Genomic DNA, 13,575 nt, shown 5'->3' with positions numbered 1-13,575 from the left:
ATTAAGAAAATGTTTAAATGAGGAAATGAGCATGTCAAGACTCATGGACTATGAGGAAAGGTAAGCGAACATGGATAATGAGGCATGAAGCAAATTCATCAAGTTGAATGGAAATTTGGAATGCAAAATCCGGTGGAAATATGTACTCCAACTTTGAAATGAAATTTGGAGCATTTTTTAAGTCCATTTTAGGCAATCTATATATCGTTTCGAAGCGCTAGAAGTTAGAAATCCAACGCTTTAAATGGTGTACAAATGGGAGCTGAAACGAAGAAGTTATAATTATTTGAAGATAACTATGCAAAGTTGAAGGATTATTTTGAAATGATTTTGAAATTCAACTCATGAATTAAAAATCCAATTTGAAATGACCCCAATTTCAGATTCACACATTGCCACATTGACATTTCGTCTCCTCTACTTTGGGAATTGCATCTTGGGCACTTCATCCATCTTGAGTGGGCCCCCATATGACTAGAAATCACGATTTTATTATTTTTAGTTATTTTTAGTTATTTTAGGTAATTATTTGTAAAATAAGTGGCTAATAGGAACATGCCACATGTTAAGTTTTTTTGAGGAAACTATAAAAACTCAATATTTAGGTTTTCTAGGGAGTTCTTGATTTTTTATTTTTTATTTTTTATTTTTTATTTTTTTTGAGGAGTAGAGATGACTTGACGATTCATAGGGAAAGAGAAGAAGACCTTGAAGGTTTTTCTTGGTATGTTTTCTTTCTTCTTTTTATTATTGAATAAATTATTGTTTTTAATTTTTTTGAAATCAAGAATGACTCTTTCTTATTCTTTTATGGCCTAAGTATGTGAAGACATGCCCATAAGAGGCTAAAAAGTCATCTTAGGGTGAAACATGAAAACTTAGGGTTAGATCCAAAGGGACACAATGGGTGAAATCGAATTAATAATAGAATGAATGAATGGTTAGAACACTAATATTAAAATCAAAATACCCTCTAAAGTTAATTTGACTTAGGAAATGATATAATCCCATATTCCTTGATACTAAGGATTCTTGGTAATTCTTGATCTCTAGTTATAAAAGGTTTTGTCATTGTTATCTACCCTAAGGCAAATCTACATAGAGTGGTAAAAGCCTAAAAACCTTTACCTAAATTTAGATTTCATGTTCATTCATCTATTAGGTAATTCAATGAAATAAAATATTAAAAGTTAGGATACATATCAACTCTGAGGTGTATAACTTAGGCTGATCTCGTTAAACCATGCATTTTGATTACCCTAAGATTATTAAATTATATACCCTTGTTTTGCTTAAAATTTTATACTTGATGTTGAATTGTGGACCCCCAATCTTGATTAATCGAAGTAAAAATCAATAATTATTCTATAATTTCAATAGGTTTATTTAGGAAATTTTCATCCATGTTTTATTTTGATTTATTTGAATTAGATATTTTTTACCTTCAATAAATAATTAATCTTTTGAATCTAAGAACAAATAAAAATATTACAACTAATCTTAGAGGATGACAACCCAGAATACTACAAAGTTGTGGTAACTCTATTTTTGGTTTTAGTATTTTATTTACAATAGAGATTTGCGATCAACAACCACCATTTTTATTCAATAATAACATAATTTGATCCATGTAGTTTGGTTGGTTGGGTATCACCAATGTAACATCCCACTACTTTTATTCACTTGTAACATAGGAAGCTCCAGTGAACCTGTAGACCTAAAATCTTTAAAACATGGCTTCCACCACTTTGAGGAATCAAAGAGACAAATAAGGTTTCAAGTTTCTTTGATTTGATCATATGTTTTAATATGAATTGGGTTCTAAAGAAGCTAGTATTTTTGTATGAGCCTAGTGGCACTCATATTCACAATCTTAGTTGCTATAAAGGTTTGATGAAAATTAGAGATTCAATCATATGTGTGCATAAAGACGTTTTGATAAAAACATAAGATTGTACCAGAGCCTATCGTTATTTATTTTAGGCTAATAGCTTTATATATTAATTATAGGCTTATTAATCAATCCGACCTTAGCTCAGTTGGTAGAGCGGAGGACTGTAGTGGGTTTAACCTTGTAGTAATCCTTAGGTCACTGGTTCGAATCCGGTAGGTCGGATGGATATTATTGTTTTTTTTTTTATATTTAAAATTTCAAATGGAATCTGCTAAAGATTTATTACTCTGAAAACTAAAAACCATTGATGTAGTTTTGTTAGTTAGGAAGTACCAATGTAACACCCCACCACTTTTATTCACTAATAACACAGGCAATTCCAATGAATTTGTAGGCCAAAAATCTTTTAAACACACCTTTCACCACTTTAGAAATCAAAGAGAAAGATAGGGTTTCAACTTTCTTTGACTTTATCATATGTTCTTTTATGATCTAATACATATGAACGGGTTCTGAAGGTAGCTATAGTTTTCCTATGGGTCTAGTGGTCCTCTCTTGAAGTCACAATCTTTGTTGGCAGAAAGGTTTAAGAAAAATTGGAGATTTAATCATATGTTTGCATTGTAAACTAGATAGCAGTTTGAATTCAAGAGATTGAATCAGCAGACAAGAAAATGAAACCAATTGTTGCTTCATCAGCCTCCATAATTACCCATCAGAGTGGGTTACAGGCCTAGAAGATTTAGGCACTGTCTAATGTAAAGGCACAATCAAGTAAAAAAAAAAAGGATCCACACACACCCACATCCATTTTTCATGTTCTTTTGACTGTTTTTTTTTTCTCTGCGATGGATGCTTAATTTATTGCAGAACCATTGTTTATTCCTAATTACACCTGGGAAGGACACTATGGTGACCTACGGATGAGATGAACTAGGTGGTTTGGCGTTACCCAGTCCATACTTTGGGTGGTAGAAGTACTTCGGAGGAGTTTTGGGCAGAGGAGGAAGCTTAGGAAGAGCAGGGGCTTTGGGAATGGGTGGAAGTGGCTTCTTGTAAACTGGAGGAGGATTTTGGGCTACTGGTACTGGTTTTTGAATTGGAACAGGAGGTGGAAGTGGCTTTTTGGCTATGGGTACTGGCTGTGGTGGTGGTAGGACTTTTGGCTTTGGAGTAGGGTTGAGGATTGGAGGTTTTGGACTGTAAATTGGAGGTGGAGCAGGAAGGACCTCTGGAGTTGGGGCAGGCTTGGAGATTGGAGGAATTGGTTTGTGAATTGGAATTGGAGGTGGAAGTGGCTTCTCTACTATGGGAAGAGGCGGTGGATATGGCTTCTTGAAGGCTGGAACTGGAGGAGGCAATGGTTCCCCATAGACTGGAACAGGTGGTGGAGGTGGGGGAAGTGGCGGCTTCTTGTAGACAGGAACCGGGGGTGGAAGTGCCGGCTTCTTGAATATTGGCAGAGGTGGTGGCAGTGGTTTCTCAACAATAGGTGGAATAGGCTTCTTGAGAACTGGAACTGGAGAAGGAGGAGGATGTGGTTCATTATACACTGGACTGGGTGGTGGGAGTGGCTCCTGAGAAACTGGAACTGGTGGTGGAAGTGGTGGTTTCTTGTATATTGGTACTGGTGGTGGAAGCGGTTGCTCAGGAAAAGGAGGTGGATAAGGCGTTTCATATACTGGAACTGGTGCAGGAAGTGACTTCTTATGAACTGGCACAGGTGGTGGAAGTGATGGAAGAGGCGGCTTCTTGTATATAGGCACTGGCGGTGGAAGTGGTTTCTTGTATACTGGCACTGGCGATGGAAATGGTTGTCCATACACTCGTACTGGTGGAGGAAGGGGCTTATGGTATATGGGCACTGGTGGTGGATGTGGCTCGTAGTATACTGGTTGTGGACTTGGTTGATCATAGACTTGAGGTGGAGATGGGGCTGTGTATGCTGGCACACTTGGTGGAATTGGTTGTTTATAGACTGGTGGGGGTGGGGGATGAGAGACTGGAGGATCAGCTTCTGGTGCAGGGTATGTAATTGGAGTAGGGACTGGAAAGAAAGGTGGAAGGTAGAACTTGGGCAGAGGCTTGGGCCAATGTGGAAGTGTGGGAAGAGGCGGGTACTTGTAGAAAGGCCATAAGAAGGCTGAAGTGCATGTCACTGGCGAGAATTTTAGTTTCCCAGCCGGGGCAAACACCTGTTTGCCATTGTTTGTGGTCTTCAAAACTATCTTGGATGCCTCTGGGCCATTTCTGATAGGGCAAGGTTTTGCAGAGGCACTGTGAAGCTGTGCAAAGCATTCCTCCTTCAACTTTCCACCTTTTACTATCTCCTCAGGAAGAGGAAGTTTGAACTCCCCTTCTTCATCAAGCTCTCCAACTGCCCTTGTTTTGAACTCCCCACTTTCTAGCTTGCATTCAATGGTTACACCAAGGCCTGCACAAAATTATCCACAAGTTCACTGTTATGATCTTCAGCATTAGTTGTTTATTCAGATCATGGCATTATAGAAAAAATATGACGTGAAACTAGACAGTAAGAGAAGCCCAATTGAGTAGGTAGTAAAAAGATGACTGACTACCTGAAAATGCTTGGCTAGTCTTAATGTTACTGTGATCACAGTCTGCACATTCTCCTGTCCCAACGACCATGACTTCCTGGTTGTTGCCATGGCAGAAGCTCACAGCAAACAGCAGGGATATAAAGAAGCCTAGACCTGCCCATTGAAATATGGGAAGAACCTGCATTGGGAACCCTGCCCCTTATGGCTCACAATAAGAGAAGACAATGGCAAAATCTTAGTTGAGAGGCTACAAGCTTTACAAGCTTCTGTTGTTTGATACAGACCTTGAGTGACTTGAGTCCTACACTTGTTATATAATGATAGTAAATAACCAGTTTTGGAGGCTTACTGACATCTCTCTTTAAAAGCATCACATGGAGCTCTAGATGAATTGAGAAGGTTTGTGTTTGCAGGGAAAGAAAAGACAGTGACAAAGCCTACTAAGTTTGTACATCAAATAGCATTAACCTCATTGAATGAACCGTCCACTTGGCAGCTGCATTTTGGTGTTCTTGTATCAGTAAACCTACTCACCAAGAGCTCATAAAACTCTGCTTCAATGAAAATAGTAGGTTGAGTTGCTGAAATGCCCATGCTCTAGTAAAACTCTTCCTAGCAATCCAACCTTATCATTTAGGTCCCGTACCCCTAGTTTGATACAACAAAAACCTCTAATTCAAATTTTCCAAGTTGGTTTGAGCTTGGGCTAGGATCAAATCAGTTGAATTGATTGCACTCATCGTAGGAGGCTTGGTCAGGTCACTAAGCACAAATTCAAAGACTAGTATGAGTTATGATCTAAATCCAAACTTTAACCCAGATAATTATCTGGCTTTTTTTTTTCTCAACAATGATTTAAATAATCTTTCTATTTTGAAGGAAAAATTTATTGAAAACTTAGGTAAAAGCACTCAATGCAGATTATTAGAAGACCTCCACATGAAAAATATATTCAGAACTGCTAGTAGCTATAGTAAAGACTACATCTAGGAAATTTTTGCTTCTAAAACTAATATGCAACTATATGTAATAGACTACATTTTTAAACCCAACTCACCCTAAACCAGGGACACCTTAAGTTTGAGCGCAGGAATAAAGCCGGTCCATAGAAATAAACAAACAAATAAATAAATGAGATCATTACATAAACAGAAATGGAGACCTGGGTTGGCCGTTAAATGCCAAAACAGGGTTTCCCAAAATGCCACAAAAATCAAAACTTAAGCCCTACAAGATTGATCACAACACCAATTCTGACCTTCATGAATGCATAATTTGTATACACATGCATGTTGTTATTATGGTTCACCTGCCTCCAAACCACCAGGCATCTTTGTGGGACTGCTTTGGATAACACCTTTCAAGTGCCACTTTTGTAGTGAAGATAAGTCCATTCTAATTCTTTTCATTTGCTGTTTCCTATCTGATTATTTATTTTCGCCACAAAGGTGTCATGAATGCAAATTAATGAGGGTTTTTCCAAATCATTGTAAAAATATTAATAGGGTAATGAACAGAAAGATCAAGCTCACATCTACCTTACCCTTGTAGCTAAGAGGCTTATACTAGTATATGAACCCAATTGAGACCAATCAGGATGCTAATAGTAGTTTATGCCCCTGTTGAAGATTGCTTATATTGCTGCAGATAAAACAAGACTTTGCCCTTGGTTATATTAGCTAATTTTCTGATCGAGAAGGATCTTTCGTGGATAGGGGTGGCAGAAAATAAATGCCCAACTATCTAACCAAGATAAAATGTGGTCATTTATTGCTTCTACTCCACCAAACCTCTTCATTATTCTCTTGTACAACAAAAGGCAGTGAATTTTTCTGACTGATCAAATATTTATGTCATTCAGGATGATGGTTTTCACGCAGTGAATTGGGTTACTGATCAAAAGCAGAACCTGGCATCAGGGAACAGCACTCAGGAGAGTTTTATACCTGAAATTTCCTGGATGTATGGTTTTGCCACGCTAGAGATATGAGGCCTAATTCATGCTAAAACAAAAGGGGAGAAGGAGAGTGGATGGATTTTTGAGAGAGGAAATGGGCATTCATACTTGGGGGAGTAGAAAGCAGTCATATCTGATCAAATCAAACCAGTAATGAAGGAAAAAGAAAGAAATGATTGGTTGCTTCCCTCCCATTTTCCCTAGTTTTCCATCTGAAATTCTTTGCATATATAGAAATTGGTTATGCAGTCTTGATCCATTACTTTGACTTGGGGGTTCATATTTGTATAAATGAAAGTTAGATGTACCATCATTTGGATAGGTCCAGGCATATTAACTCAGAACATCCACCAGGTCCAAAAGTCACAGTGAAACAACCAGAACAATCCATACAGGTCTGATTGGTTCCCAAATATGCACTTCTAGAGATGGTAAATCACATACACACGACATGAGGCACTAATCACTACCTTTAACTTTCATTTTTTAGGGTTGAAAAAATTAGAGATACAGAGAAAGATATTATACTATTATCCTTGATACTTCTGAAATTTGCTCTTTACTTCTCATTTTGCAATACATATAGATCTTTGTTTTCTTATAGATTCTGTGAGTAAAAACCTGACTATTAGAAGCTAAGACCTTTCCATCTGGAATTATAGCATGAAGGTAGAAGAGCAGGACAAGGAGGAGCAATGAGTGCTGTAAAGTTAAATAAAAGGATTAGGGTTTATGTTTGATTTAATGGACAGAATAAATTCTCTGTATCCTTTGGATTAGAATACAATACAGTAGATATCTATTAGGTTGCTAGTGATGCTTAGTAATTTCTTGATCACTAGTCAATCAAATCTACTATGATCTATTTGAAACCTGAATCTACAAGATAGATGACAGGTTTGACATATGAACCTAAAGCCTAATTGATTTATGTATTTGATTTAGTGATCAGAACAGGAAAGGATAAAACTAGGTTTCAAATGCAAATTTGTCTTAAGGATAGATTTGATCCTAAACTTCAGATCTTTGGATTGCTCACTCTCTGAATTCTAAAATTGGATTTTAACTATAAATTTCCTCAAGTCAATTTTCTCTAGCTACTCAGTCTTCATTCAACGATTTGGAATATATTTTATCAAATATAGGGTTAGAAAGGTTTAGAAAGATAAGGGGATTCAGGAATGGGTGGAAATGGCTTCATATAAACTGGGGGGAATGGAGGAAGAGGTTTATAGAAAGCTGGTATTGGTTTGTGAATTGGAAGGGGAAAGGAAAGTGGCTTCTTGTATATGGGAACAGAAGATGGAAGTGGCTTCTTAACAACAGGGACAGGAGGTGGCCAGGGCTTCTTGAATACTGGCTTTGCAGGAGGATGTGATTTCTTATGAACCATAACAGGTGCTGAAGGTGTTTTCTTATTAATTGGAACAGGTGATGAAAGTGGTTTCTTATGAACTGGAACAGACAGTGAAAGTGGTTTCTTATAAACTGAAATGTGTTGGAAGGGGCTTCTTGTATATTATTGCTGCTGGAGGTAGTGGCTTCTTGTACACTGGTAGTGGAAGTGGTTTCTTGTAGACCAGTGTTTGTTTGAGGATGAACCTTGGGCAAGGGCTTAAACCATGGGTGATTTTTGGGGGAAGGATGGCAACTTGGGCCAAGGTGGCAGCTTAGGTAGAGGTGGGTACTTATAGTAAGGCCATAAGAATGCAGAAGTGCATGTTTTTCATGAGAACTTCAGTTTCCAGCCAGGCCAAATATGTGTTTGCCTTCAATTTTGGACTTCAAAATTACCTTGGAGGCCTGCAGGCCACTCTGGGCAGGGCGTGGTGCGGTTGATGCACTGAGAAGCTGTGTAAAGTATTCCTCTTTCAATTGTCTTTTTACAGTCTCCTTAGGAAGAAAAACTTACAATTTCCCTTCTTGGTTGATGTCTCCAACTTTCCTTGTTTTAAACTCTCCATTTTCTAGCTTGCAGTCAATGGTTAAGCCAAGGCCTACAGAAAACAATGGATAAGTTATTCAATATTAATTGTTCAGATCTGGGCTCGTATTAGTTTTGGGCATTGCAGCCTTAGATGTTAGCAACAGCTTTCAAGTCAAACATCCACTGGCTTGAGGAGCGGGTTTGGAGCAGTGAATTTCTTACTTTCAACCATCCTATTTTCATGGAAAAACTGCTGAAATTGACAGAGGAAGGATAATGGGACTTGTAGAGCATTTGGATCATGAATATAAATACAGTATACTGTCATCGTCACATCCTTGGAACATAGAAGACCACAAGGCCTTCATATCTGCGTTAGGAATCTTAAAGACAGGCCCATGGATCAACTATGCCCAAGGAAATGATATTTGGAAGTCTCAAAAGAATTGTATGCAGGAAAACATGACACAGCATTGCAGCATATGGCAAGGACAACCCTAGACACTTAAAATTGACCATATGCCCATCACAGGACAAGACTAATCTGTATATGGTAGCTTGAAAATAACATACCTGATAAGGCTTGGCTGGTGTTAATATTACTCTCTGCACAATCTGCACATTGCAATGGCAGAAGCTCACAGAAAATAGCAATGCCACCTAGAGGCCGAGAAGTGCCCCTTTCACGTATAGGTTGTGTCCATATTGGGAATCCTGGCCCCCTTATGATCCCCTATTATAATGACAAACAAAACAACTGAAAAGACAATGAAATGAAGAAGCCATGAGCTTCTACAGGTTGATGTTAAGCTTCATTGACTTAGGCCCCTGAGATTTAAAGACCTTGTTGCATAATGATCTCGAGGAATCGATTTAATGGGCTCACCAACACCATGCTTTAGGGCCATACATGAGGTTAGATACCCTTTATTATGATTTGTGTAATAGGGGAAAGAAAAACAGTAACAGCCTCACCAGTTTTTTTTAATCAATTTAAGGCCATTCACTTCTTTGAATCAGCTCTCCACTGCACATCTGCAGTTTATATTATCTGTAAACCTACTTACCAGCATACTTTAAATTTTGCTTTTATAGAAAGCTGAATTGCTGAAATGCTTATGCTTTTGGTAAAACTCTGGACTGTACTTTACTGTTGTTTTTTGTTCCTTACCACTGGAAAAGCATCAAATGAAGGTAAACTAAACCCATGTTAAAAACTCTTGGAGACCTTTAGAAGATTTCCATCAAACATTTCCATTTTGTGTATAGTTTATAAACTGCTCTTTTCATTTTCCACTGCTTTTTCATTCTCAACTTGGTAGAATTTTTTTAAATTTACCAAAAATGAGGGTCCTTTTAAAAGTATGCAACAAGGGTCATCAGTAGAAATTGAAAACATAAATGCAATGGATTAAGACACACACAGACAGATATATATATATAAATCAACACTTTATTCTAACAATCAAAAAACAGATCTCATGTTGCTTGTTCCATGAACACAATTAATTTGCCTAACAAATACTGCTATATGAACCACACAGCTATGTTGTGAACATGTAAAATTTCTGTTGTTGTCATTATGTTTCACCAGCCATTCTGGTGGGAGGACACTCTTTTGGTCACTCTCTTTCATGTGTTGTAATGACGAATTTGTTCTATTCTTTCTGTTATTGTATCCAAGGTAAGTTGAGCTTTCCCCTGAGAAGCCTACACTTGGGTTGGACTGCTTATTAATTTTTCCGTAAGGCTTTGCTCAGTGTTTGGTTTCAGATTTGGTGCAACTAATAAAAGTATCACCAGGGCAATCTAATAGGTATTTCAAATCATTCTACAATTTTAACAGAGCAATTAATGAACAGGCAAAAGAAAACAAGGATTATCACCACATTTAATTGTCAACCTGCCATTTTTAATTCACAACATGAGATCTAGTTGTGATTTTTTTCAATAAAAGAAAAGCTTAATGAGTACAAACATTCTGGGGTCCATATATGAACCCAATTAAGGGCCTTGCAGAGAAAAAATCCCAAGATGCTAATATCATTACTGGGTTGCCGGTTGTTAGTCGGTCGTGGTGAGAGTTTGCTTACCTTACTAGACAAAACAACCTCTGTATTCTGACTAGCTTCTTTGGTAAATGGAAAAATGGCAGGTTGATGAATAGGTTTATCAGGTGCCCAAGGATAACCTTCAGTCTATCAAAGCTCTTTTACATTATTATTCTCTTCTTGTGAATTTTTTTGAGAGTCTTGTAAATCAATAAGAAAATTACGATTTCTGCAGAATACATTCATGAATATGGAGATCAAAACAAAGTGGTAATGCATTTTTTAAAGTGAAATTTTCAGATGAAATGAAAGTGAAAATACTATTGTTTTCATTTAAGTGAACATATTAATATTCCATAGATGCATTCACAGACCATAGAACATTTACAAGGTTCAGAGGCCATAATGTGATAATAAGAACAATCCACACATACATATTCATTTCATTACTGGAAATAATTAACAACGATTCAGGTTTTGTCTTTCTCCCACTCTCATGTACTCTCTACCATGGAGGCTTAACTTATTCTAGTACCAACAATGCATGCCAATCTCTTCCTTATGAAACAATGATCATGGAAAGTAAACTAGGATAACCTATGGATGAGAAGAATAAGGTGGTACAGGAGAACCAAATCCAAACTTGGGGTGGTGGAAGTACTTTGGAGGAAACTTGTGGACAGGAGGAAATTTAGGAAGAGGAGGGACTTGAGGAATGGGTGGCCATGGCTTCTTATAAATTGGAGGAAATGGAGGAAGAGGTTTGGAGATAGGTGGAATTGGCTTGTAGATTGGAACAAGAGGTGGAAGCGGCTTTTTGTATATTGGTATTGGTGGTGGAAGGATCTTAGGAATTTCTGGAGGACACGGCTTCTTATATACTGGGACTGGCGGAGGAAGTGGCTTCTTATAAACTGGAACAGGTGGAGGAAGTGGCTTCTTATAAACTGGAACAGGTGGGGGAAGCGGTTTCTTGTACACTGGCACTGGGGGTGGTAGTGGCTTCTTGTATATTGGCACTGGGGGTGGGAGCGGCTTCTTGTATACTGGCACTGGGGGTGGGAGCGGCTTCTTGTATATTGGCACTGGGGGTGGGAGCGGCTTCTTGTATATTGGCACTGGGGGTGGGAGCGGCTTCTTGTATATTGGCACTGGGGGTGGGAGCGGCTTCTTGTATATTGGCACTGGGGGTGGAAGCGGCTTCTTGTATACTGGTACTGGGGGTGGTAATGGCTTCTGGTATACTGGCACTGGGGGTGGAAGCGGCTTCTTGTATACTGGTACGGGGGGTGGTAACGGCTTCTTGTATACTGGTACTGGGGGTGGTAATGGCTTCTTGTACACTGGCACAGGGGGTGGTAGCGGTTTCTTATAGATTGGCACTGGTGGAGGGAAGACTTTTGGTGGTAGAGGAGGGAAAACCTTTGGTGGGAGTGGAGGGTATGTGAAAGGAGGATAGACCTTTGGTGGGAGTGGAGGAAATTTGATAGGTGGAAGGTAGATCTTGGGCATGGGCTTATACCATGGATGAGATTTGGAATAGGGTGGCAATTTGGGCCATGAGACTTTGGGAAGCTGCGGGTGCTTGTAGTAAGGCCATAAGAAGGCTGAAGTGCAGGTAGCTGGTGAGAACTTCAGTTTTCCAGCAGGGCCAAATGTATGCTTGCCATCAACTTTAGTCTTCAAGATCAGCTTGGAGCTCTCTAGGCCATTGTGGGCAGGGCATGGTGTAGCTGATGCGCTGTGAAGCTGTGCAAAGCATTCCTCTTTTAACTCTCCATCTTTTACAATCTCCTCAGGGAGGGAGACCTTGAATTTTCCTTCTTCATCAAGCTCCCCAACTGCCCTTGTTTTGAACGCTCCATTTGCTAGCTTGCAGTCAATTGTAACACGAAGACCTGCACAAAAAAATTCATGCAAAAGCTCATGGTTATGCTCTTCGGTATTAGTTGTATGTTTGGACTGTTGCAGTATAAGTAATTCACAGGGGGATTAACCAAATTCAACTACAGATATCATTCTTCCACCAGAAATTTTGTTGGACTCCCAACCTGGAAGGACAAACCTAAAAGCCTTACATGTTACCATCAGGTGTTAGTATCACATTTTTCATATACCTGAATACAAACCAGGCAACATGGAGTATACTTCGGACTGGCCAAGATCTGAATGGAAGTAACTTTAAGTTGGCTTTTCTGTTAAGGTTCTGGCATGCCATTTTCATGCCAAAACTGTACTGATTTTGACTGTGAAAGGATAATGGGGACCATGAAGAAGTTATAGAGGCCATAATGCCTTCCATCTCTGTAGAATCCACAGCATGGAAGCTATCAAGCAAAGAACCAGCAAAACCCATTTGAAACCAAGCCATTGATTGGCTCTTTCCAAGGTTGAGGGCAAGAAATGCAATACATCATGAAGCTAAAGTTGGAGACTCAAAAAATTATTACCATGAACCCATCTTAGGACAAGACTAATTTACATGGAAACCATAAGAAAAACTGTACCTGAAAAGGCTTGGCTGGTCTTAATATTCCTCTGCTTACAGTCTGCACATTCTCCAATTCCAACTACCTCAACTTTCTGAACACTTCCATGGCAGAAGCTTGCAGAAAATAGCAAGGACACCCAGAAGCACAGAAGTGCCCCTCGAGAAATGGGGAGAACCTGCATTGGAACCTCCTTATGGCTCCCAATGATTACAGGTATATAGAGAAGATAATGAAAATGAGAAGCTACAAGCTTCTCTAGTCTGATCGAAGGCTTGAGTGGTTTCAGTCCATTAGACCTTGTTATATAAAGATCATAGGAGGATGGTTTAAGAGGCTCACCGACATTGCACTTAAGGGCCTCACATGAGGCTAGGGTCCCATTGTGATGACTTGTGTATGAGGGGAGAGAAAGATAGTAACAACCCTCACCGGTTTTCTTGATAAAAGGCCATTATCCTCATTGAATGAGCTCTCAACTGCACAGCTGCATCTTTTGTGTTCTCTTTATCCGTAAACCTACTTACCAGCACTCATAAATACAAAGCTTTTACGAAACTAAGGGATGAATTACTCAAATTTTCATGGTTTTGGTAAAACTGTACATGGTACTTACTGATCTTTCATTCCTTTCAGTTGTTGAAGTCCCAAAGAAAGGCATATGAAAGCACTGCACGTGAATCAACTCCACATGTC

At 38.9% G+C, this 13,575-nt stretch overlaps 2 protein-coding genes and 1 non-coding gene across 3 annotated transcripts; 1 reads left to right on the top strand and 2 right to left on the bottom strand.

Moving 5' to 3' along the window:
* Positions 1–2,024: 2,024 nt before the first annotated feature.
* Positions 2,025–2,116, top strand: TRNAY-GUA. Its single transcript is given in 2 exon segments — positions 2,025–2,061; positions 2,081–2,116. It is a non-coding gene; the product is annotated as a tRNA-Tyr (tRNA).
* A 393-nt stretch (positions 2,117–2,509) lies between these two features.
* Positions 2,510–4,751, bottom strand: LOC117909296 (extensin-1-like). The gene is made up of 2 exons (XM_034823266.1): positions 4,474–4,751; positions 2,510–4,328 (listed from the first exon to the last, which is right to left on the bottom strand). Exons 1-2 carry the CDS (start codon positions 4,637–4,639, stop codon positions 2,812–2,814), a joined length of 1,683 nt encoding a protein of 560 aa, XP_034679157.1. The 5' UTR covers positions 4,640–4,751; the 3' UTR covers positions 2,510–2,811.
* A 5,951-nt stretch (positions 4,752–10,702) lies between these two features.
* On the bottom strand, positions 10,703–13,165 carry LOC117911730 (proline-rich protein 4-like). The gene is made up of 2 exons (XM_034826132.1): positions 12,898–13,165; positions 10,703–12,288 (listed from the first exon to the last, which is right to left on the bottom strand). The coding sequence occupies exons 1-2, from the start codon at positions 13,061–13,063 to the stop codon at positions 10,988–10,990; spliced, it is 1,467 nt and encodes a 488-aa protein (XP_034682023.1). The 5' UTR covers positions 13,064–13,165; the 3' UTR covers positions 10,703–10,987.
* Between the last annotated feature and the right edge of the window lie 410 nt (positions 13,166–13,575).

The sequence above is a fragment of the Vitis riparia genome, chromosome 3 (genome assembly GCF_004353265.1).
Source record: "Vitis riparia cultivar Riparia Gloire de Montpellier isolate 1030 chromosome 3, EGFV_Vit.rip_1.0, whole genome shotgun sequence".
Lineage (NCBI taxonomy): Eukaryota > Viridiplantae > Streptophyta > Magnoliopsida > Vitales > Vitaceae > Vitis > Vitis riparia.
This window is presented reverse-complemented; position numbering and strand designations above follow the sequence as displayed.

Bases quoted from the DNA above. Each gene is read 5' to 3' on its own strand.
- LOC117911730 (XM_034826132.1), bottom strand. From the start codon at position 13,063: ATGCAGGTTCTCCCCATTTCTCGAGGGGCACTTCTGTGCTTCTGGGTG. The intron at 12,289-12,897 runs GTACAGTTTTTC...TTTTTTGTGCAG, and splicing joins GACCAGCCAAGCCTTTTCAG to GTCTTCGTGTTACAATTGAC.
- LOC117909296 (XM_034823266.1), bottom strand. From the start codon at position 4,639: ATGCAGGTTCTTCCCATATTTCAATGGGCAGGTCTAGGCTTCTTTATA. The intron at 4,329-4,473 runs GTAGTCAGTCAT...AATTTTGTGCAG, and splicing joins GACTAGCCAAGCATTTTCAG to GCCTTGGTGTAACCATTGAA.